This window comes from Dermacentor variabilis, chromosome 2, assembly GCF_050947875.1.
Source record: "Dermacentor variabilis isolate Ectoservices chromosome 2, ASM5094787v1, whole genome shotgun sequence".
Classification (NCBI taxonomy): domain Eukaryota; kingdom Metazoa; phylum Arthropoda; class Arachnida; order Ixodida; family Ixodidae; genus Dermacentor; species Dermacentor variabilis.
Window position 1 is genome coordinate 64,186,657 of NC_134569.1, and position 26,096 is coordinate 64,212,752.

Below are 26,096 nucleotides of genomic sequence, written 5' to 3' on the forward strand. Positions count from 1 at the left end.
CCATATTCCTCGGTTTACGTCGCCATTAAACAGAAACGTGATGCTTCGGTGGCGGCGGTTATTTACCGGCTGCGGATCTCACAGAAATAACAAGTAATATCGCGACCTATGCAGAGTGTCCCAGCTATCACGCGCCAAGATTTAGGAATATGCGAGTGCCACGTAGCTCTTGGAGATACTTAGATTATCTTTTGTATTCTGCTTAATTACTTAATTAATATTATTTAATTATTCAACTTCCGAAATATTATTATTAAATGAAAAGTGCCGATGAGAGAATTGTAGAGCAGCATGAAAAACTCCCGATACAACTGTCTGTTGCTCAATACGTTCTACATAACAATGTTTTTCCGAGCGTGAAAGAAGCCCACGAATACATGCAAAATTGCCGCGCTACTGGCCGCTCGAGGCACTTTGCGTGTATTCGCTGGCTTTTTTCACGCTCGGAAAAACACTTATGTGGCACGTTTTGAGCAATAGAAAACTGGAGCGGGAGTTTTTCATGCTGCTCTATAATTTCCTCATTGACACTTTATATGTAATTATAATACTTGAGAAGCTGTGTAATTAATTAAGACTATGTAGGCGGAATGCAAAAAAATATTATAATCTGAGTATCTCTAAGCGACGGCAAACAATATTACCTTGGTTCTGTCCAGCTACGTGGCATTTGCGTATTTTTAAATCTTGCTGCATGATAGATGGGGCACCCTGTATATACGCAATCATCCTGTTGGTAACATGATCTGCCTGTATATTTTTAAGAGTTCACCGCACTGCACACCCACACAGTTTGAGCGTCTCTACTCTGTTTCACGATCAATAATGTGTCACTGCAGCTGGAGTCAGCCAATCATTTACGCTGACGGTGGCGCGTAACAACCCTATACACTATTTCATTGAGGCCTTGGAGCGGCCGCCATCACGCATTGCTAATGCAGATTAATCAGCCACAATTCTGCAACGTACCGTGTTGATTTCTGAGGATGAAAATGCTTACACAGACGCGTCCGGCGTTTGACGAGCGTGGTAGCGTGACGTTGCTGCCCACAAAGTTGAGTTAATTCTTGTATTACGGCTCAAGATGGTGGCACTCACGAACCGAAAGTTGTCTCCTCAAGTTCGAGCACCAGAGCGCATGCCGGTAGCTCCCGCGCCAGTGGCGTATAGATAGCGTATAGGTTGCGCGGTGTTTTGTTGATGTTTCTTTGTGGTGCCTGGGGTCTGAAAACATTTTGGCTGAGGGTGACTGAGGGGGACTATACCATCCTATAGTCACTGCTGACACGGGCATTGGACCTATCGCTTTTCGTTTAGAGAAATCGCATGTAATGTTCGTTTGCTCTATCCAGCTTGATATGTCTCAAACAACTATAATCACAAACCAGGTACATCGTGAGCGCGCTTTTATTGGCACTGTCTGATTTGCGAATGCCTTCCGCGACTTATAAACGTTTCTTTTTAGAAGTCGGCAAGCAGAAAGAAATGACGCTTTCAGTGTATTAATGCAGTGGCGGCCATCATTTGTCACTCCAGGGGCGCAATGCGCATTTGCTTGAAGAGAGAGAGAGAGCGAGAAACCTATTCTGCCCGCCTATATACGCCAGTTTTGTTCTATTTCTCCACTCAAGCGAATTATGATTTATCGCTGTCGATGGTCTCGCGCAAACGCTACTGTTTCTGCCTCCACGATTCTTATTTCTCGCCGGCATTGTGCCTTACAAACACCTTAGCAATGTATCGCACGAAGATGCCGTTCTCCAAGATTAATGGCTCGCGGCACTACATACGCCTTCGCAACAAGATAGCGGCGATCCTAAAGAAAGAAAGAAAGAAAGGAAGAAAGAAAGAAACCAGTTCTTTCAAGAAAGCATTTCACTTATCATTCCGCCGGCCGAGTAAACGGGCCCCTTGAATGCGTCGCACGCGTGGGAACAAAAGGTTTTTTCTCGCCTCTCACATTTACACGAACGGAGGCCGATTGAAATCGCGTACCGATCCTTATTCTGTTTCAGCCATGGATGAAATCACACCACGAACGACGTTGGAAGAGCGGGCCGCAGACTTTGATTCGAGCGCAGTCGCGCATGAAGTAGGCGGGAGAGTTGAAAACGTTCAAATATTGTGATGTACTTCTCTCTCTCTCTCTTCTGAAATTCGCCGTATACAGAGCCCCAAGGAAAGTAGAAGAAAATGCAAGAAAGTAAACAAAAGAAACAAAGAAAGAAAGAAAGAAAGAAAGAAAGAAAGAAAGAAAGAAAGAAAGAAAGAAAGAAAGAAATAACTGGTAACGCTCCACGGCGTAGGAAAAAAAAGCAGTGACGAAAGTGTAAACAGTCGGAAAAGTACGCAGAAGAATGCAGTCTCGCTCGCCATGATATTGCTATCCTGTGCCGCACCCTTTATTGATGGTTAGGTTGAAGCCATTTGGGTAGATTTATAAAAAATGGGCACCGGTTTCACTGTATCATCACGCCAGATTTCGTTTCGCGATTTCGAAATAGTGCGTCGGAGGCCAATCCTAATACTCTTTTTTTTTTTTTTCTAAACGACACGCGAGCCCCTATAATGTCATTCTGCAGATTTACGACATCGCCGCCGCGAATTCTTGCCTCCTTATACTCGTATAACACTACCTATGTTTCTCTTCCTCTTCACTTTGCTATTCTTATCAAAATTCATTTCTCTCTGTCTGCATGGTACAGAAAACGAGACATATAGAGCAGCGCCTCTTTATTCCCCTCCCGCCTTCACCTCCGATCGTTCTGTTTAGTTGCTGACCTTGTTTTTCATTTCTTTTTTGCTGCATATTCCTAGGACAGTTGTGACGTAGTAATCATGTGTCCAAGCGCATTTATAGCATGCTCTGTCTCTTACGGTAAACATATAGCCGCCTCCATACCATATTTCCTGACAGATGCGCATTTCTAACACTATTTGCGTACGATGGCATAAGAAAAAATGTAGAGTTGACTCGCCATCCCGGCCCTGCGAAAAGTGGTTGTCCGGCAAAACTGTTGAAAACCACAACTACAACTCCTGCGGGAGGTATACAATGCTTGATTGCTCAATTCCTCATCCAGCGCATTATTCAGCCACATGAGAAAGTGGACGTGCGGACTCTCCGTGTTCTGGAATTCCAGGGCAACACGACCAGCGGCAGCACGCCGCTCTCGCTCCCGTATACTCCACGACTGAACGATTTCAATCGGCGTTCGCTCTGAGCAGAAGTTGTAGACACCACGCTTTCTTCGTAGAGAGTCCGTGCGTTGTAATCCCTTCTTGAAAACACTATCTATCTATCTATCTATCTATCTATCTATCTATCTATCTATCTATCTATCTATCTATCTATCTATCTATCTATCTATCTATCTATCTATCTATCTATCTATCTATCTATCTATCTATCTATCTATCTATCTATCTATCTATCTATCTATCTATCTATCTATCTATCTATCTATCTATCTATCTATCTATCTATCTATCTATCTATCTATCTATCTATCTATCTATCTATCTATCTATCTATCTATCTATCTATCTATCTATCTATCTATCTATCTATCTATCTATCTATCTATCTATCTATCTATCTATCTATCTATCTATCTATCTATCTATCTATCTATCTATCTATCTATCTATCTATCTATCTATCTATCTATCTATCTATCTATCTATCTATCTATCTATCTATCTATCTATCTATCTATCTATCTATCTATCTATCTATCTATCTATCTATCTATCTATCTATCTATCTATCTATCTATCTATCTATCTATCTATCTATCTATGGCCACTAAGCTCATGGTCGTGATGCCATCGTGGTCGTTCCATTGTGGTCATTCCAGCTTCGGGATATGTTAGTGTCGTCATGCCGTCATGCGTTCGTTGTCATACTACCATAGCGGTGCCGTCGTGGTCATTCAATCATCGTCATTCCAGCTTCGTTATCTTACTCTCTTCATCCTGCCTTCGTCATGCTTTCTACTCCGACTGGTCCAAGTTGCGTAAAAACGGAGGCTACTTGCTATGTGTTCGGGATCGTGGTGCCGTCGATCGTGGTCATTGCATCGTCGTCATCGCAGCTTTCTCACACAACTCTCGTCATCACGTGTCGTCATCCCACAGTCGTCGTCACGCTGTCGTTTTATAATTGTCATCGCTTCAGTAACGCCCTCGCATTGTGGTCATGCCGTCGTCGTCGTACCGCCGTCGTCGTTCTATCCATGTCAATCTTTCTTCGTCATTGTATTGTAATCATATTATCTTCATTCAGTCGCGATTATAACGCCCTTGCCATGCCGGCATCTCTAGACAGGCTCGGACCGTCGTCGTAATACCGTTGTGGCCATGTCCTCATCATCACTACAGCTTCGTCATCCAACTCTCGTTATACCGTCTTCGCCACGCCATGTTCATCACAGAGGTTTCGTGATGCCGTCATTGTCACGTTATTGTAATCATACACTCGTCGTCACCACATTGTCATCACGCCATTGTCGTGCGATCGTCGTCACTGCAACGTTGTCATCCATTATTTGTCATGCCATCCTCGGGAGGCCTTCGCGGTCATACCATCGTCATGATTGTAATTTCGACGTAGTACTCTCGTCATGCCATCGTCGTCACGCTATCGTTTTACCATCATCTTACCATTATTGTCATGTAGCCGTCGTCATACCGCCTTCGTCGATTCATCGACATCCTTCCATCTTAGTCATTCAATCGTGATTATGCCACCATTTTCACGCCTTCGTTATCATTGCGTCGTAATCACGCAGACGCTATCATGCATCCGTTGTTATATCGTCGTCGTCATGCTGTCTTGGTGCCGTGTCATCGTCGTCATTCCCGCTTTTTAATCTGGTTGTCGTCATGGCATCGTCGTTATACGCCTTTGTCGTTCGATCGATATCATTCCTTCTTCGTCATTTTATCGTAACTGCGTCTTCGTCATACAGTCGTCGTCATGCCTCTATGTTGACGGGCGATCTTGGCAAGCCAGTGCCATAGCACAGTGGGATGATATCGGAGTATGTGGCATATATCCGAAGCAACGAAAGTCTCATAATTACCACTGCACGTGTTAAATAAACGCGACTTCGAAAATATGGCCTGTCGCTACATTGCTCGATTGCTTTTCGCATTACCGTTGGCAGTCGTCACGAGATTACTTTTGCCATAACCCTTTTTGTCGCTCTCGCACTCTCTGCTCTGAAGCTTAAGTAATTGCGGGAAAGCTCTTAAAATTTAAGAATCTGCAGAACGTGACAAAACATCGGTCGTTATATATTGTGCCGTACCAACCAGATTTCGTATTTGGAGTTGGTGAAATGAGTTTTGAGCTCTACAAACGCTCCTTGCTCCTTGTCTTCTGAATGCAGCCTTGCCAATCCGCGCGTAGCTTTAATGCGGTGCGCATTTTGTTTACTGGCCATACATATTTGCTCGTTCCGTTCTTTAATTACGGCTTTTGTCATGCGGCATAGAGGAGAAAGGGACAGGTCAAATGGCAACCACAAGGAAGGCATTTACGGCGTATCTCCCGCGCCACATCGCCCGGCGTTGACGCGTCCATTTCAAAGAGCACATTATGGTCACTATGGTGCAAAAGCGTATCACGAGGAATCTCACTTAATTTGTAACCATGTGGAACTTACCTTGGCCGGGATTACGGCGAGATCACCGCGCAGAGCAAAACAGACGCGCCGATGCCGGACGCCTCCGCGCAGAAAACACTCCAGAAATGCGTTCCCTATGTGGGCGCCAATTGATTACTCCCAACGAAGTCCCCAAGTAAAAACAATAATGTGAGCCACACGTCCGGCGATTAACGTCGGGCAGTCCATTTAAGGCGGAGACTGCACAGCGAAGGTACAGCACAGACGGGCTACAGAAGGCCCGTCCACGTTCGTAAAGGTGATAGCATTTTTTTAAGATGGCGTCTTTCCTCCACGCAGGAACGGGCACTTTCGGCCGCGTCTGCCTGTGTCGTGACCGGAGCGGAGCTTTCCACGCCATGAAGATCCTGGAGATCTCGGACGTCATCCGGCTGAAACAGGTCGAGCACGTCAAGAATGAGAAGGCCATCCTACTCCAAGTGCAACACCCTTTCATCATCCGCATGTGAGTTGAAACGATGCATCTCCTTTTGCCGCCTCCCACCTGCGCACAGCAGGGTTCCCTTGTAGCTTAGAGTATAAGGATACTAAAATATGGAAATGCGACATAATGTTTCAAAGAACGAGCTTGATGGCATGGGGAAAGGGAGAAGGGGGAAGGGGTCCCACCACCCGAGTACTAAGGTGGTGCCATTAAAGATTATCATCATCATCAGGAGCACCAGTATAATGCGCTGAAAACGGGCCCGGGGCGCACGGTCGCAAGCCAGCTTTTCATGGAAAGGATTTCAATTATATAGCTCTTGCATGACACTTCTACCTTTAGGCTGTCGTGTTTAAGACATATTTGTGTGGTATATCTGCAAACAGCAACCTGGTTAGACAGGCTATTGTGTATACCATTTCCCGGGTACGCTGGCGTATAGTGACATCTCATGCAGAAAACAGAAAATACCGAACGTTTTCCAAGATTATACAGTGCCCGCAGACCGAAACAGATTAACCTTATGAACGCATCTCGCTAAGGTGACCGCAATATTTGTGCTATAGTTTGTTGGTGCTCTAAATGATGTCCAAAAAAGACGGCAGCATTCAGTGGCGAGTGCGTTTGTTTCGCTTCCGGATGGAGGAGCTATCCTATTTCCGTACCGCGCCCACTGGCCATCGTTAGCCCGCTAACTATGGTTTAAAACACCTGTTTCGAAACTTCTCGCGCCGCTGACTGACACACTGCGCTATCGGGCGTGAAGGAGGAGAACTATTCTTTTGTTTCCTTAGAAGCTTGCCTTTTTTCCCCAGGCGGTCATTTTGGAACGCGCTCCGAAGTTTTTGCGCTCCTCAACGTAGAAAGCAAAAATGGCCACCCGCTATCGAATGATTTCAAACGCCGCTTTCGAGACTTTCCGCGCCGTTCACGGACACTCTGCGTCGTAGGACGTGAAGGAGGAGAACTATATTTTTGTTTTCTAAGCAGTTTGCTTTTGTCCCACCAGGCGTTAATTTTTGAACGCATTCCGAAGTTTTGGCGATCGTCAAAGCAGAAAGTAAAACTAGCCGCCTCCGGAAGCGGTGCGCGCTTCGAAAGATCGCAGATCTCGCAATTCCGCTGCATTTGTGGCTGACGGTATCCTTGGTTCGAGCAGCAGCGAGTCTGAGGATGCTACCTATTCGTCGGACTTTGACTCTCAGACCGACGACAACGCAAGCCAGCCCGGAACATCCACGGCTGCAGCCTGGCATGCCAAACTGTAGTGTTTGCACTTAAATTTTAGTAGTGGAATATCTGTTCAATGAAAAATTTTGATTTTTTCAGAAACAGTGCCAATTAGACGGCAGTACGTTTTGTGTATCTCACAATCTTTGTTTCATTTTTTATTAGTAGATACAAGCGTGTCTTTACAAACTTTGTTTAATTTTATCCCACAATCTTGATTTCGGCAATTTATGTCTTTTATGACACACATCTCGTTAATAAAAATTTCATGGGTGAAAATTGCATTCATTCTGCCTTTTGTTTAAGTATTACATAAAATATTGGGTGCTGTAGTTCCTTCAGAAAAAGATATCTGGCGTAACCTACAAAAAAATATAAAACACCTGTTTCCCTAAGGTAGGGAGAGTGAACACGTTTGAACTGACGCTGTTCTGAACATTCGACAGCGCTGGAGGCTGGTGCGGGGTCGTGCAACTGCAGATTCACTGTTAATAAAAAAAATCAAGCCTGCCATGGTAATGGTCATCTTTACAGGCCATAGAGGACAGCTACCACGCAACCTGGTTGAACCACCTCTGTTTTCAAGCACAGTGTCACTTTAAAGCAGATCAATAACGAAGTTGGCAGGATAGATTGCTTCGAGACATCATTTTACGGTGCTGCTCTTGTTGATCTCTCTATCTCTTTTTCTTTATTCTGCATCTTATGCACTGCGTCTCAACGAAACAAAGAGATGTAACGGTCGACATACAAGTATAATCATAGCGACCTACGCAGAAAAAAGATTGTGTGCATGAAGCTCGGAAACATATAAGCAAACTCACTGTAAAGGTCACGAACTTGACCAACTGGACGACCAACCGCTATCGGAAGAAAGAATTCTACACCACCGAAGGGACCTAACGTCACAGAAGAAGGCCGTGCAAGCGCTATTGCGCTTTCTGCGATCTACTGGCCTTTGCGGACGTCTTTAACGGGAACGCCTGTTGTGTGTGTGTGTGTGTTTTTTTTTTAGAGTTTTCCTCTCTGTCATCTTTCTAATCCCTATTTCCCATCCCCAGTGTAGGGTAGCAAACCAGAGACTGATATATGGTTAACCTCCCTGCCTTTCATCTTCATCTCTCTCTCTCTCACTGTAAAGGTCCGTCTATCCCAAACTTTAGCTCGGATGACAAAACTCAAAAGGAAGAAGAAAAAAAAAACACAGAGGGAACTGAATAACATCATCAAAGGAACAAAGAAAGAAACAGTATACAAAGGTTATTTAATGAGAAACATGGCATTGTCATGCAAATAATTCAGACTTAGACAAGATTTAAAGAAAAACATAATAATACACAGGCGTAACGAACGCTAGTGCATAGCCAACATTGTGAAAGGCATAAATGATCACTTCACTCATGTTTGCAGTGTCGTTTCGAAAAGAAATCAAATCAAGTCAGGACGGTCTTACAAGGAAGGATGCGTCCCGACATGGCCCCGCTAAGCTCCGCTAACGGTGACAGTGAACGCGTTATAATATTTCACAGGAAACGACGCTATCCTTATTTTATTGAAACGAGAGTGGACACAGCGCACACTCACTTCACGTCTGCTGAACCCGATTCAAAGTAAATGCCACGTGTCGCACATTTTCGACTCCCCGTAAACGGATTTGGTGCTGTTGCTGCTTTGCTTTATTCGCTCGAACTCTCTAGACAACAGAGTGGTAGCTCAAACTTCTCCCGGCTTCTTGTTTTGTTAACACCTTCTGCAGGGAGACGCGTGAAAAGTAAAGTAAAAAAAAAGGAAATATCTCAGGCGCAACGTCAGTACAACATAAGAAAAGAAAAAAAGGAAGCGCTAGTTGAGGTGCCGGTCAATCTTCCGGAAAGCGAAGCGCTTCTGGTTCTCAGCAGGGATGTACTGTATGCCCGCGAGACCGCTCGGGAGAGTGATCGAAACAGCACGTGGTTTCAATTACGATGAGAGCTTCCTGGCGCTTACCGGGCTTAACTGGACTTCAGCAAAACATGCAGCCACAGTCGGGAAAAGGAACTCATGAGCTGTAGCTAGTGCTTGCAGAGCGACGCTAAGCCGGACTTTAAAAGCTTTAGACCGTTTTTTCTTCCTTTTTTTTTTTTCTTCAATGTCTTATGCTACGAACGACGGCCAAATATTTGCCATATCTTGTGATTCGAACTTTCAGAACAGCGAAGGTGAATAAAATGGTTGCCAAAGGATTGATGCTCTCGTGTCGAGGAGCAGCAAGTGCGAGAAGAGGGGAAAGAGTGGAATGAAAATATTTTAATCTGAGGTTGAATGAACTGTGTGTAGCTTGCGAGGAACGTTGACGGTACGCGCTGCACGCGCCTTGCGCGTCGGGGCTTCTTTGCGATGAGCGTATTTGCATGCGTAGAAGTGTCCTGTTTGTGGCTGGGGTTGTTAGCCGTCCTCTCTGTCACGGATAGGAAATATGTCCTCTCTGTTTATCTTGTCCAAGACGTCGGCGAGAAAAGGATTCCGAGAAATAGCCTACTTAGGCACGCGCTTCGGAATCTCAGTAGCTCTCCGTGAAACGACGTAGTGCGCGGCCGCATGTCCTTGTCCGTAAGACTCGCTAGTGCAGAGAGAGAGAGAGAGAGAGGGAGAAAAAAAGAAAAGTACGGCTGACGCGCAAGCGGACTTTTCTGCCGAACATTGAAGCGTGCAAGAAAGCCGACAAAACGAACGAGTTGTTTGGTTGGGGTCGGCTGTTTTCCTTTCATCAATTCGTCCCTGTGGCCGTGGGACAAGCCGAGTACGCGCCCTCGCCGCTCACTCAATTCGCGACTCACATCCGCAATAAAGGATTGGCCGACAATCGGGCGGACAGCCTAAAATTATAATAGAAATTTGAACTTAATCTTCATTATAATGTGCTGTACATGAAGGATGGCGGGAGTATAAGCTGCACAAAAGCAGCTTGACTAGCTCCCACTACCTACAAAGGCCGCAAAGCAGTGACATTTAATAGTAAACATAAGATATCAAACACCAGATCGGATAATTATTACAACAATAATTCAGAATGGTTGCAAAGCAAAGTTTAACAGGATACAATAGTTATTGCTCAAGCAATAAAATAATGGAAGGTAAAATATACACGCATGTTGAAAAGACAGAGAACTGGATTACTGTTATGCAATTGGATAAATCACACTTATAATGAATGGCTGCTATAAATTAGCGCTATGGTTATAAAGACAATGATCTAACATCTGTTGAAGTCATATTTTCTATGTTGACATCAATGCCAATAAGCGGACATATTTGGAATAACTTTCATAGAATCTGGTCGCCATACTTGGTGCGTGATCGAGGCACTAACCAGCGATTACGCTGGCGTGTATCATATTTATTTCCAGTGGGCTTAGGGTTGGACATTTTAGAAATGGATGTTATTGGTATTAAACAATAGAAAGAAAATTAAACGACTGGTCAAAAGATAATGTCAGAAAAAAGACCAATTAAAGAAATAAAGACGGGAACGGCATGTACTACATAAAAACAGCGTTATTTTGTCCCAGGTTAAAGGGATTAAAAATATGTGACTTTGCTTTACGACTGAATGTGCTTCACTTATTTATGTTTCTTGACTTTGTATGGGCTTGCCTATATATATATATATATATATATATATATATATATATATATATATATATATATATATATATATATATATATATATATATATATATATATATATAAGTTGACTATAGTATGATATTGTGTAATTTTTTTATGTCTCTAGCCTTAATTATTTGTATTTCTGTGGGAAAAGGAGTAACCGGCGCCAATTAATGACGCCAACATCTTCTAAACATTTAATATTAAAGAGTGATATAGAACAAATATAAATGAAACACAAGTAAATAAAGAAAGAAAGAAGTGATCAAAAACGAGTCAATGTAGTAAGCTGTTGGGGAAACATATTACGCTTAGGAATAGTGTTGCTGTCTAGGAAAGATGCTCTTTATGTCTGACTCGGTGTTCGCGCGGCCACCTTCCCAGATGGCCCGATCTTAGATGTCTCACGCAAGGTGCAGAGACCTCAGAGACAAATTTAGGCTGAGACATTGACTTTTTGGAGCGAAGCCAATTGCGGAGCTGGTATATCGTAGCACTTGACGTGGTTCTTGTCGTAGCTTCTTTTAGAGTTTTCCTTCGAACCTGCCCGGCCCACAAGTGCGTGTTTTTGTGTGTTTTTACATTTGAACGAGGCTAGTGCAGCCGCAATAAACGAGCTTGAAAATTCTAGCCATTTCTAGTTCGCGCCGCGCAATATCAGCACATTTAAGCTTGCATATAAGTCGTGGACCTGTAGAATGCAAATGGCGGTATGAAGGCTGCTTTCACTTGCTGCCTGTAAGTCACGTTCGGAACAACTCTCTCTCTGCCCGGTGCTCCCGGCGTGCAGGTCCTGGACGCATCACGACGCAACGTGCCTGTACATGCTGTTCGAGTACGTCTCGGGCGGCGAGTTGTTCACGTACCTGCGCAACGCGGGTCGCTTCACATCGGCCACGGGATCCTTCTACGCGGCTGAGATCGTGCTCGCCCTGGAGTACCTGCACCGGATGCATATCGTGTACCGGGACCTCAAGCCTGAGAACCTCCTGCTGGACCGAGAGGGACACCTCAAGATAACCGACTTTGGCTTCGCCAAGAAGCTGCACGATAGGTCTTTGTCGCTCTCTATCTCTCTCTTTTCTTTCTCTGACACATTTGCCTCCTGGATTCACTTGAAATACTCTCACAAGAAAGACGTGTCAGCACGATTAGAAGTCATTCATTCATTCATTCATTCATTCATTCATTCATTCATTCATTCATTCATTCATTCATTCATTCATTCATTCATTCATTCATTCATTCATAATAAGAAGACGGCGCGCGTCTGGCATGAATGTCATATTGCCTTGAATAAACCGCTCGACATTTATAGCGTCTGGTCTTCTGTTTCATCACTCCTGCGACATTGGGGCCTGTGCGTCATCACATGTTGCGGGAACAATGAAACAGATTACTAAATTCATTTAGATAGTCATGTAAAAAAGGCACTGTCGTTTGGAACTTGGTGAAAAGGCAATGGTATTTCTGAAGACCCTAGAGGAGCATTTTTACGCCAATATCACGTAATGCTCCATAAGCTTTTACTCAGGAAAAGAAAACTGCCACAGAGCGTAAAAGAGATAGTAAAAGAGACGGTGCAGAACACTGGCGCACCCGGTAGAAACGTCTGACTTCTACGTATGCTTGCAAATTTTGACGATTCACTTCTCTTCGAATGGCGCTGTGCCTGCGTTGCTTGCCTCAATTGATCACGGTATAGACACCCAAGAAACTTCTTAGTCGTCATGTTTTTACAGAGCACGCTGTATTAGCATGTCTTTAAGTCGCATACGAGCTTATTCGGTGCTCGCACCTAAATGTAAGCGGTTGCTTCTCTATTCGACGTATACCCTCTTCTCACGTAAAGCAAAGGCCCATGTTCAGGAACTAGTATAGTCATTTAGGGAAGCAGCTTCCGTCGCCACTTGGCCATAGAGAAAGACTTGGCAGCGTATAAGGCGTTTCCAGGAACAGAGCTAAGAATACGCGCGTCTTGTCTCCAAGTCACGCTTTTAGGTACGCGCTTCGCGCACCCGCAGTTTGAAGCCGTCAGAAGCGGTAAGACGGGCACATGCGGAAAACAGAGAGCGTTACTCTGAGCTTTTGGACAGCATTCTGCCTGGTCGTCTGCGGAAGACGGCAGCATGCAGAGTCAGGCGTGTAAGGTCGTTGCACCTGTACTGTTTTTTTTTCACAGGGAAGCTTTTACCTGCAGCCTCTGGGTTGGTCAGGATTTTTCGTGGGCTCATCGTCATCATCATCAGCCGGATTACGCCCACTGCTGGGCAAAGGCCTCTCCCATACTTCTCCAACAACTCCGGTCATGTACTAATTGTGGCCATGTCGTCCCTGCAAACTTCTTAATCTCATCCGCCCACCTAACTTTCTGCCGCCCCCTGCTACGCTTCCGTTCCCTTGGAATCCAGTCCGTAACCATTAATGACCATCGGTTATCTTCCCTCCTCATTACATGTCCTGCCCATGTTCGTGGGCTCGTGCTCATCCAAAAACAGTGCCGCCAGCTAGCGGCCACTCGGACAGATCTCAAACGGCAGCTGGAAAACCGCTTTGTCTTTGAGTTTCCGCATAACACAATTACGTTTTCTCGTATATTCGACTTGCAATCCGAAGATATCGTGTCTTCAGCTTCTGTGTCAGTCGTACTTTACGAATTTTCTGACGCAATCTACTTTGAAAAATTCAAATAGTTCAGTAATGCAGTTGCGCTTGGCGGAGGGCCTAGAAGAATGAGGATGTGCTGCACTTGCGCGCACGTGCGCGCGCGCTTGACGTACGTGGTTTGTGGCGGTGGGGCTTGTCTAACGTGGGCAACATCTTCGCCATACATTCACTTTCACGGGGTGGAATGGAGGCCGATTTTTTTCCATTTTGATGCGTCAAATGGCTCATTGAGCGAGAAAGCCGGCGTCCCGCGTCTGTAGCAGCGAAATGGCACCTAAATTCTCATTGGCTGTGCCGCCACGTCACGAGCGCGGTTCGACGGAGCAGAGCGGGCGAAAGGGAACAGCTGCTGTGGCATTTACGCGCCTGGTGTCGCATGAGGGCAGTGGGCATCGCCGCAACACCAAATCACCCTCCGTCAGGCAGGTCAAGCGCGCTCTGCCTAATCACCCTCGCTCTCGCAAACCTGTGTTATCCGCGCGTTCCTTGTCCGCACAAGCTCTCACCTGCGTTCTAACTGCGTTTCGGTAAGACCAAATTGCCCGCGAGGAGTTCATAACTCGGAGGACCGCTCAGCGGCGTTCAAATGGACATCAATGCTCCCGCATTCACAACTAGTAAGAAGTGCTTAGGTGTCCTCGGATTTTTACAGCGAAGCTGTTGATGGCTAGGCTTCCGTTCATTATTCAGGCTCATTCGCACCGGCGACTGACAGTGGTCGCGCGACCAAGTCGCAAATGGTCGCAAATGGTCGCTTTTCGAGAAAAGCGACCATTTTGGGCCAGTCGCTCGGTGCTCGATTTTTCAGTCGCGCGACCGTGGTCGCAAAACTGATAAATCAATCGCTGGCGCACCGGAAGTGATCTTTAATGTGTCTACATCCGGCCTCCTCCCGCGTCGCGGCAAATACAAAGTGCACGCCACCATATATTCTGAGAGTTCTCGCTGAGAACGATAATCTCCGGGATTACGACTTGCGGGTCGCGCTCAGCCGGGTTTGCCGGTGGGAACATCAATCACCTTCGGTCGCTTTTTGGTCGCGAGTCGCAAATGGTCGCGCGACCTCCTCAAATCGCAGGTGTGAAGGGGGCGGGGAGGGGGGGAGAGAGAGAAGAATACAGGAAGGCAGGGATGTTGACCAGTCTATAGTCTGGTTGTCTACCCTACACTGGGGGATGGGAGAAGGGGAAGAGAAAGAAGGGAGAGAGAAAGTGTAGATACGTGTACGGACAGCACTTGAGCTAAAGTCGCTCGAGCAAACCAGAAGTTCTGAGAAAACACAAAAGTGCCTTCACTGCCTTTTGAGTGGACGATCGGTCGGGACGGTGTTCTAATATTATCTGTTCACTCAGAGGACGATCATCTAGTTTCCTCAATGTGTTGGACAACGACTGTCTTTGTGCTTGAAATTGAGGACAATGGCACAATAAATGGTCAATGTTCTCCTCGCATCCGCAAACATCACATGCAGGACTATCAGCCATTCCAATTAGTGCTGAGTAGGCATTCGTGAAGGCAACTCCAAGCCATAACCGAAGCAGAAGAGACGCTTCACGCCGGTGCAGACCGGCTGGAGGTCTGAGTTGAAGTGACGGGTTTAGTCTGTGCAGTCTTGTGCGCCTTGTATGTACGGTATTCCACTGTACTAAGGAGATCGTGCATGCTAGAATGCCAAGTTGTCTCGCGGCGTCGGTCCTTGAGAGAGGAATGGGGATGCAACGGTCTTCTTGGTTTGACGTCCGAGCTGCCTTGTCGGCGTCATCATTTCCAATGATACCGCAATGACCTGGTATCCACTGAAAAGAGATATCATGGCCTTTTTCTCCGGTGTGAATGGGCCTTTCAACAAATGCTCAGGTTCCGCTCGTCTATGCGAGTGTATAGATGGTATTCTAGTACACTCTAATATATGGCTTGCACTGGCTACAGTGTACTCTACACTGACGTACGTCAGCATATGTATATATATATATATATATATATATATATATATATATATATATATATATATATATATATATATATATGCGCGCGCGCGTTTGTGTGTGTGTGTGTGTGTGTGTGTGTGTGTGTGTGTGTGTGTGTGTGTGTGTGTGTGTGTGTGTGTGTGTGTGTGTGTGTGTGTGTGTGTGTGTGTGTGTTCAAACCCGTAATTATGATTTTTTTTCACATTCTCCGTATGTCACTGGAAAGTGCATGTTACGAGAGCTCATAGCGGTGGCCGTTGACCGACGTTGTCAACTTTTCATTTTTAAATTGGCTACGTGGCTATTTGACGTTGCGCGCGCGGATGTTGCGCAAGGAACGTAACATTTTGTGTCAACACAAGGAAGTGTCACATGCCTTCTTCTTACCGATCCTTAGCACCAAATCTTTGCTGATAAAGGAACCAAAATATTATATAGTTTAGGAAAGAATGAGTGCCGGCACAAATGTAATCATTTTCCGCGCTTTATCGACATTCGGGCGACGTTGGCATTTACAGTTTGTAGGGAGTCGCAACGGCAGGAAGGGAAGAATGGCATCTTCATAGCCGCTTCGCCGATACTCGCGGCATCTGTGCACGCGTCGCCCGGACACATTTCTTCTCGAAACGGCTTACCGTCGCTACATTTCTTATAAGCATACGTGCGCGCTGCAAAATTCACGAGCTCGGGGACTTTTCGTCGTTTTAGTGTCCACTATATATGTCACATAGGAAGCGGCGTGCTTGTGCGCGCCCTCTACATCCACAGACCCGTGCAGAATTCATGAGACGGCGCATACACGGGTGCCGTGTTTTTACAAGTGCTGCATTCGCAAGCACCGAGCGAGCGCTGCGGAGCGACGGGTCGACAGCTAGCGCTTGTGCGTCTTTTATACGTGGCCGAGGCGCGCGGGTTCTTTTAACATCCCAAGCCCGTACTGCCTAGGAAAGAAGGTTAGCGTTTTCACCATACGAAAAAGCTTTTACGCGTACAACAGCTGCGAAGTGTGGGCGCTTCTTTAAGCTTGACGGTGGCGACGAGTTGCTTTTCTTCTCGGTATGATTCCTGGCGCAGTCATAAAAAGAGGGTTACCTGTAAACCAACCGTGGTGAGATGTATTTTGCCTCAGGGTGCGACTTTAGTGATCGTACTTGCCAAGGCGCTGGAGTCAGGCCCTGACTGAAAGAATGTCTTGAGAGCGCAGTTCTATAGCGCCACTCATTGGGGATGTATATATTATGAGATGGATTTCACGGCCAACTCTTCGTTTGAGAACGCATGTTCCGTACAGCGGCAACGTTCAGAAGTCCCTTGCAGCAAGTTGTGTGACAGGCTCTAGCTTCCTCCTGTTTTGCCGGGGCTATAGTTCGTAATACATTTCAAAATGCGCTTATGTCCGTTTGTTCTTTAGTTCCTCCGTCCGCTTTCGCGTTGATATTTTTTTATTATTACAAATTTCTTCATAAATATGTCGGTAGCAAGTTTTAAAACCCGATCTACCCTAAAATTGGTGCGGGGCTATTATTTAACAGCAACATGATCTTGAATATATTTACCTCCCTATTCGTGCCCGTTTCTCCTCCACTCGGCACTCCACATAGATAGTTTACGGCTGGGAGACTGCAGTGCCCCTCAAGTGGAGTGGTAACTGCACTTTATAAACATTTCTTCGGAATTCCCGAGCTGTAACTTCGCAACCAGGGCCCCTAAGCGTCTTAATGTGAAAGTGTTGGAGAGGGGACGTGTTTCCCAAGCAGTTCGTTATTGCAGGAATAACCGAGGAGCGCTGTTCAAACATCAGCGACGTTGTTCCATATACGCTGCATGCTTGAATTCCAGGGAGATTAATTTGAAACCCTTTCGTGTATACAGACATGAGACTGCCCGCATAGACGGGCCAGTGGGGAACAACGAAAAACAGGCCTATACGCAAGCGCCGTTAGATCCTCCGGGTTGTACTCATTCCTATGAACCACCCTCTAAACACTGCCGTGTTAATCCACCCATCTCATTCTCTTCTAACTGCTTTACCCTATATGGCGTGGTTGAAGTGTCCTCACACTATAGATACAGCCGCACACGTCATTCGTCGTCTTTACTTTCTGAACCCCTATCTTTCCAACACGAAACACTCTACTACTTACTGCCAGCAAACACGAATGGCTATACAAACAAAGTGAACACAAGGTCATCCTTCTACTTTTGTTATTCCCCATTTATCCTGCCCTCAGTGTAGCGTAGCAATCCGGACGCTCGTCTGGTTGTTCTTTCTGCTCATACTCTCCTTGTTTTCTCTCTCTCTCTCTAATCATTGTATCCACCTCGAAATCCCGTAACATAACGCGCAAAAAAACGCGCATGCACGTGGATCGTTTCCGAAATATTGCAGATTTTCGCCGTATGCGGCAATAAACACCCGGCGCGCTGCCGAACTCTCTAATCGATTCCTTTAACCAATCGTTCCTTTCGTCCATCGTGCGTCGCAGCGACTGGTCGGTGCTGGCGATGGCCGTGGCACTCCGCGGAGGATTGAGGAGCCAGTCGCCGCCGTTGCGGTTGGTTGCCGAAAGGGACGACTTCTCAGAGGAGTCAATTAGGTGAATCCGGCCTCTAATCGTGACGAGAAAGAAAATACAAATAAAGGCGGGGGAGGATTGCGGGTGTGGAAATGAGGCGGTGGCCTCGACACTGTCGCGTGTAACCCTTGTTCCTTCTTTTTTTTTTTTTTTTGTCTCTGTTGCACGCACTCGCGCGCGTACACAAAATGCAGGACGTGGACGCTGTGCGGCACGCCCGAGTACCTGGCACCCGAGATAATCCAGAGCAAGGGACACAACCGCGCCGTCGACTGGTGGGCGCTGGGCGTCCTCATCTACGAGATGCTTGCTGGGTACGTCCATTGTCCAGTACACTTACTATGCAGTATGAAAATAGCGTCGTTGTGCATACGCCAGCCTATCGTACTATAATCTCGCGATGACGCCTTGCGCGTCGTCGTTTTTGTACCCTCTTTCTGTTGTAATATAATCTCGCTGCTTTTGGTTATCCTTCTAACCGTTTCGGATGAGCTTACCTCTGACACAAAGAAGCGTGGGAGTGAAACGTGCTTGAATTCAAGTGCCAGGTGGCAGCGCTCCATATTCACCGAGGTTGATCTGCACTCACTAAATAGCGATAACTGCGCTGAGCAGAGGGAGGGGGGGGGGGGGGGGGTGTCGGGAAAACATAGGCCACGAGAGGCCAGGACAGACGAGCGACTGTCCTGTCCACACCACCTCTTCTTTTGCGACATTTTTCCCCCCGCTGAGCGCAATGATCAATATGCAACGCCAACTAGACCAGCAATCGACGATAATAAACCACGCTCGAGAGCACCTGTGTAGTAGAACTATATCTCGCCTACGCCAAGCCGTCCTTAGAGCGTTTGTGACCGGTCAGATTGTCTGGAGTCACTGGTTTGCCTCTTAAACGGTTTGCTCGAGGCTGGCTTGCCACACGTTTAGGTTGTTGCTCTCACTACACATGACAGCGCGTACGTATAATTTTATCTCCGCTGTGTGCGGCTTTAAACTTCCTTTCGAGGCGGCAAAATCCTTGCCGGCCACGAAAATAGAAGTAGTAACTGTTTTAGTTGACAAATTTTGCGAAACAGAAACAGCTAAACCATATTGGTGCAGAGGAACGCTGAGGGAAAATGACTGAAGCATAACTGCGAGTCGGCCTAGTTGGAACAGATTCATCTTAAAAATTACCCACAGGTCGCGCAGATCTGTGGGTATTTAAGCAGGTGGTTATTCAAAAATAAAACCAGTTGTTAAAAAGCGCTCGTCCTTGTGTTGCTCCTATTCTTCGTCCCTGTTTGTTTGCGCACAAAAATTTTAAAGGAGAATGACTGCTTCCGCTAGATTGGTGGGTAGCAGCTCTGAGACGATAAATAACTCACATTTACCGAGCGATTTTGCCATATAACGGCATAAACGTGAAAGACGAGGGGAAAGGGCAGCTAGGGGGAAGTGCGTATCCGCGCTTGAAAACGAGTTATGTCAATGTACGGACACTGGCGAACGCACAACGGCGCCATTCCGGTTCACTTGCCTACTGGTTAAGTCCACAGCGCGTATGTCCCGCGCACACCGCTGCACCTCACTTTGATTTTGCTCTCTGTTAGGTATCCTCCTTATTTCGACGACAACCCCTTTGCCATCTACGAGAAAATCTTGGCCGGAAAAGTGGAGTGGCCAAGACACATTGATCCCGTCGCAAAGTAAGTCTTTGTATTTAGTCAAAACGGGTAGTGCAAATGTTTCATTTGTTGCTAAACAAAGACCGACTTCCACAACTCTCTCCCCTACCCGAATACAAGATTTCAGTTACATGTGTTCACTGTACTCGAAATAGTTAGCTATACGTAAGTCATAAATATTTAAATTTACTCTCAGCTGGTTAACCTCCCTGCCTTTCCTCTCTCTCAAGTTCTGTGTTTGAAGACAGAAATGTCACCGCCTGTTCGAGATACAGAAAAGGACATTTGAGCTGGCAGTGTTTCCTGTATTCGCGTTGTAAGTGTTCCGTTCTTGATGAAAGGAACACCATACGGTGAACCTTGAAGAGTGTACCTTCTAGACTTTCTTGAAGCAGAGAAGACAAACATGCATACATAAGCAGGACATGTGACCCGTGGCAATAGTCCGAGGCCAATTTCTAAAATGAAGAAATACCTTGGTCGTTGCAGCTATCACCAGTAACAGCATCTTAACTACGACGTGAAAATACTCACATACGATATTTGTTACGTGTACGCCGCACTTACGTATGCATATGGAAGCGAGCTGTCATGCGTTTCCGTTTACTATATGCACCGTTTCACATGTCAAGGCACTACGTCACTTAATCGCCAGGTTTTGCTGAGAATCATTAAAATAACTTATTTTCCCCAAGCCTACCGCATCTAACCGCATTCTTTTCTGGGTCTGTATTCACAAGAAGTTACCACGCCAAAACTGCTCCTCAGAGAAAAGATGCCAGCCAATCGTTCTGTTGTATGGATACTAATAGCGAATGCGACCGGCCATAAACAAGCAGCATTTATGAAAGAAAAGCTTTCTGAATTCGGCCCTTGGTACTCAGCCACAGCGTTCACACAGCAGTAGCCTGACAACTATGGGTGCGATTCGGTTCTGGCTAGCTTTGGAACCAGTAAACATTTGCGGCTAAAAAGTCTACTCTGAATCAAGGTCAAATCTAAATGCTGGAGTGAATTGGGAACGTGTCTCTGCAATAAGACGCGACGTCAAATCGACAAAAAGTAAAAAAAAAGTAAAAAAGCGCATTTATTATTGCATGGAATGAATTTAAATGACATTTATAACAATCGGATGTATTAATACTCTAATGGCCTGCTATAGATGCCATAGCATAACACACAAACGCACACCATTCTAAAAAAAAAAAAAAAAAAAAAAACTCGACCACTGTTTGCCTCGCAAACTAAGGTAGTTATCACGTATACTTCCCGAGTTCGTAAGCCTTCAAAAACGTTAATGTGTTGCTTCTTGTATAAGATTGTATACATAAGGAGTGTAATGTTTGTTAACGCGAGTGCGGAGCGAGGGGTGTGAACGCCCGTAATGGAAAAGATGATTCTGCCAAGTCCTGTTGCATTAGTTGAAACTTCTGCACGAAGGAACAGTTCTTACGGTTAATGTGATTCAAAGTAAAGGTTTTCAGTCCAGTCTGTAACAGAAGTTCATTAAGTTTACCTTTCACATCTTTAGAGACCTGATAAAGAAGCTCCTGGTGAACGACCGGACGAAAAGGCTTGGAAGCATGAAGGTAATTTTCTGCGCCTTTGTGTTGCAACTGTCGAAGTCGCATATGCTACACCTTTCTTCCAATGAAAGAATACAATCTATGATTAGGAGAACCTAGATTTACATCTGTAGCCTCGTAAAGTTCGTTAAATGAGTAATACCTTAGCTTACTAATTTAGTTTCTAATTTATGTACTCCCTAAATGCGAAACGAACTTTTGTTAACGAGCCCGTATGGAACCGCGCTCAGATAGGTTCCTCTTCTCTGTCAAATATTTTATTTTTGCACATTCTTGATTTGTCATTAGACAGTTCCAATAAAAAATTCTCGAATACCTTGCCTCACAGCGAAGCCTTCGTAGTTTCGTAACTTGACCACGGTGTGTTGTGCAAGTATTTGTATCATGTGTGCATACCGCCTGCTGTGAGGATACTTGTAATGACACCGTAATTATGCTTCTGTATTTGCTTGTTTTAAGGGTGTTAATTAGGGTCGGCCTGTGCATGGGCTTTCATGAAACGAAGGAGCACTGCGTAACAAGTCTTAATTAAGCAGTGTGGCAGGAGAGCAAATCATTATATCCTTGCCTTGCTGACTTCCCTCCCCGTAGCACCGTCCGGTTTCGGCATAAGCAGTGCTTCCTCGGTTAAGCTTCTTTAATTCCTCGACGGATTGACCGTTTGCCATTGTGACGCAAGGTCGGGTGGTCCGGAGATCCCTGATGAAAGCCGGATTTAATTTCTCAGTAGCAATGTTCTGTGTATGATGAAATCAGTCAATGTTTATCGTAGGTTACGGTGATGTTACAGAACCTTTACTCTGAAATCGATTGGGTGCTGGAAACTTCTTTGTGCGGGAATATGGTAATGTATTGGGTTCAACTCCGCTGCCAAGAGTTCTCACAATCTCCAGAATGGCGTAGGTTTATGCTGCTTGTATCTAATAAGAGTGATTGTATACTCCCTTAAGAGTTCTGCGAAAGCTTTAAAGAATTACGTTAAATAGGGGACACACAGTTATATTTTCTTTACAACAGCTGTTTTTAGGTGTACGATTGCATAAAAAAAGATGTTAAATTAACAAATGCAACCCACATTGTGCAGGAACTTCAGTGCAGCTTTGTAATAAGAACCCTTTTTAACCCACTTAATCCGGTCACTGCGGAGGTTATACCTTTTAATCAAGGGTTGCTAGATATGAATCCTGCAGTACCAGCTGCTGTGGACTTGGCTGGGCAAGTCCACAACAGGTGGCACACATCGGTTCCTTGTGCTAGGGCCGTACAAGTTGGGGCAGGTGGCAGTTAATCAGGCAAAAAGAGGTCACCAATGCTTGCTTTGTTCTCAAATTGTTTTCCGGAACATCCTAGCGTATGTTTCTTTATAGATTAGTCGCACAAGGAAATCTTTTCTAATTGTTTGGTCTTCAAATATGGCTGTATATACGCGAACACATTTCAGAACGGTGCCGAAGACGTCAAGCGGCACAGATGGTTCAAAGGGACGAACTGGGAAGACGTCCTCGAAAAGAAACTCAAGGTGAGCAGGAACATTTACTTCTGTAACGAAGTGTATACGATTTTTGCATATCGAGGTACCAGAAACGTCCCAGAAGGAACCATTGGCAATACTTTGAAAGCCAGCTGCCAGTTACAAAATAAATGTGTTCTTTATCATTTTTTGTGCAAGAAGTACCAAGTAACAAGCAACACGGTAAAATTCATGGACGCTTCGGGCTTCTTTTGCCGGACTAGTACGAGGTATAACTCCTAGATGGGCGCAACACCTAAAAACGTAATTAGTCTAGCAACGAGTGAATACATGACGAACCGGTGCTGCAGCAAAATAAGTGTTAGGAAGCTTGGAATACCCAGCAGAGCTGCTTCGGTGACGCTTCTTTAAACCAGTAAACGTGCGACGAAACCAACCAAGTTTTCTGCAGACCACATTCCATCAGCTCGCTTTACATTAAGAACACAAGCTGCTGCGCGTGGTGACGTTGCGTGCAGGTAATGAGCGTTCTCGTGTTATAAATAAGATCCTTGCCGAACTACGTCTAACTTGCTTGATGGCATAAATACTCAGTTTAAGTACCACAATTTAAATGTCAAAGCTGATCTACGGCAACACGTCGCATTATCGAGGGCAGACAAACCACTGGTCGCAAAAAATCGTATTGTTAGGTCTGTCAATCGCTGTTGCTGTTTAACTGCGTGAACAAAGCAGACGTTTCAACAAGAGCATTCGCAAATGTTAACGATAAATGATGTTCGCTTAAAAAATCCCTGCATTAGAACCTTTGTAGATCTGCAAGTGCCAGAGCGGTCTTTAGGGTCCACAGTTGGAATACCCACTACGATGATGGCACTTTGGAGCTGTAGGGCTGCATATGAAAAGAACGCTTTCCTCACTTTCTGCCGCTTTGGAAGGGCTTATAGTTCTCGGAATGTGGCGCAGCGTCCGCACTAACCAGTTTACCAAGTTGCCCGCGGACTTTTGGCAAGAGGCTAGACGAACAGGTCGAGACGTATTATTGGGCTAGTTGGTTTACTATAGTGGCAAACGGCGCCAGAGAACATGACGAACAAGAAAAGGAGACGGGAACGATCACAACGCGCCTTCTGATCGCACCCCTCTCCTTTTCTTGTCTGTCGTGTTCTCTAGCGTGATTTGCCACTAGGGGAACAGGTATGGGCGCGTAACAGTTTAACCTTCTTTGACTGACTCTCGTCTCTTCTCTCTCCTCTCCCAATGTTTCTTTCTCTCTCTCTCCCTCTTCCTCATTGCACGGAACGTGGTCTAACACCCACTTCTGCCAACCAACTGCACTTGGCCATGGGTTCCTCCTCTCACTTGCCTGCTGCCCGCCCCCTGCACCAATCGCGTACGGCCCACCACCACAACACAGCCGCCCATAGTGCCCAAGGTGTCGCACGATGGGGACACCGGGAACTTCGACGACTATCCCGAGCGGGACGGTCTCAAGAAGCGACCCACTTCGTCCTGCTCGTCGTTCAGCGAAAAGGACGTGGAGACGTTCGACGACTTCTGAGGAGCGATATGTCCACTCACAACCCAGCACATGCAGCGGAAGACGGTGCGAGCCTTTATTCACTCTGTCTCGGCCTCGGCGGGAGATCTTGACTCAGCAAAGGACGTTGGCTAGTGCGACTGTGTAGGGCGGCCTAAAGGATTCAGCGGGGGAGAAGGTCATGTCACGCGATCTCTCGCCAACAGGCAGACAGCCGTCCTCTACACGAACGCACTATGTATACGTCCAGCGTCGTTCGCACCGCAGTGGTTGAACATGAACTGTGGCCGTGCTCCGAGACGCCGGCGTCTACCTTTCCGTCACGGCAATTGCCTCGGCTATATGCTGCGGTTCGCATGGCTGCCGTGCACAAGCCTTCGCTGCTCTCGCTAGACAAAAGTCGCCGTAGTGGAGGACGTTCGCTGTCCTCGCATTGATCTGTAGTATTGTATTTCTTTTTTCTACTTTCGCATAAGCTTTCCTGTCTCTTAAGACGAGAGACGACGCTGTCACGCTATCATACCATTGGCACAGTGTCGAAAATTTCTTGCGCCGAGTTAGAGTGTTGAGTGATCATTTATTATAACGAAGTGCTTGATGTAGATACATGAGCAGCCTGTTTTGATAACATTCTGACGTGTGCACATACATTGGTAATTTCGTAGTTGCAACCTTTCGGGCGGTACCCCCGACTGACTGTTGGCTTACCGTCGTCATTCTTGGCGCAGTGCATGTCAGTGGCTGGAGGTTAAGCTTCATAGCTGAAGGTTACGTCCTTTAATGACCACAAGAAAGTTACAACGGTGTGACATTGAAAAATAACTTCGAGAAGTGTATGGTGTGACAAAATGGCTGTGTTTATCACATGCTCATGTTAGTCTAGTCACTATGGGCTTGATTGTGCCCTCTAGTCTGTAGTGTTATTACATGTTTTCGAAGCCGCGTTATAACCCTGAATATGTAAGTGGCTGCTCTGTCGTAGATTGACTGTTGTTAAAGCAGCACGTGCATGTAGTCGTTGTGCAAACTCTTTGCGAGTTATGACCATCAGGCTTCATTGTCTACAGAGATGTGCGCATCGTAGCTTCAGCTCCGAAACGAAGCTCTGGTCAGTTTACAGCTTAGCCTTGCCTTGCTAACGCCAATTAGCTGGCCATTTTCGACAACTATGAACATCACGCCGGAGAGGGACAGTTCTGGCAACAGTGATCCCAAACATAGCGCAACCGACGCAGAAAGCTTGAGCACGCTCTGCAGGATGTAGTCGTTGTGCAAACTCTTTGCGAGTTATGACCATCAGGCTTCATTGCCTACAGAGATGTGCGCATCGTAGCTTCAGCTCCGAAGCGAAGCTCTGGTCAGTTTACAGCTTAGCCTTGCCTTGCTAACGCCAATTAGCTGGCCATTTTCGACAACTATGAACATCACGCCGGACAGGGACAGTTCTGGAAACAGTGATCCCAAACATAGCGCAACCGACGCAGAAAGCTTGAGCACGCTCTGCAGGATTAGAAAATAGTACTCACTGCAAAAAAAGAAATGATAAATTGCTTACGAGTGTAGAGCAAAACGCATCTCTTACCTATGAAGCAGCCGTAATAGATATCGCCAGGGACCACGAAAGGCA

At 45.9% G+C, this 26,096-nt stretch overlaps 1 protein-coding gene across 4 annotated transcripts in view; it reads left to right on the top strand.

Annotated features, from left to right (window-relative positions):
* The window catches only part of Pka-C3 (Protein kinase, cAMP-dependent, catalytic subunit 3), a 148,083-nt gene that overhangs the window by 115,192 nt on the left and 6,795 nt on the right, over positions 1 to 26,096 (top strand). The window contains exons 2-9 of one of the 4 annotated variants that reach the window (XM_075680801.1): positions 5,973 to 6,138; positions 11,786 to 12,049; positions 18,116 to 18,226; positions 18,400 to 18,519; positions 19,798 to 19,893; positions 21,404 to 21,461; positions 22,900 to 22,977; positions 24,347 to 25,723. In XM_075680801.1, coding sequence (XP_075536916.1) covers positions 5,973 to 6,138; positions 11,786 to 12,049; positions 18,116 to 18,226; positions 18,400 to 18,519; positions 19,798 to 19,893; positions 21,404 to 21,461; positions 22,900 to 22,977; positions 24,347 to 24,490 — 1,037 coding nt within the window. In that variant the 3' untranslated portion in view covers positions 24,491 to 25,723. Of the gene's footprint in view, positions 1 to 5,972; positions 6,139 to 11,785; positions 12,050 to 18,115; positions 18,227 to 18,399; positions 18,520 to 19,797; positions 19,894 to 21,403; positions 21,462 to 22,899; positions 22,978 to 24,346; positions 25,724 to 26,096 lie in introns of those variants that run through there. The other 3 variants (XM_075680802.1, XM_075680803.1, XM_075680804.1) reach the window with 3 other exon arrangements.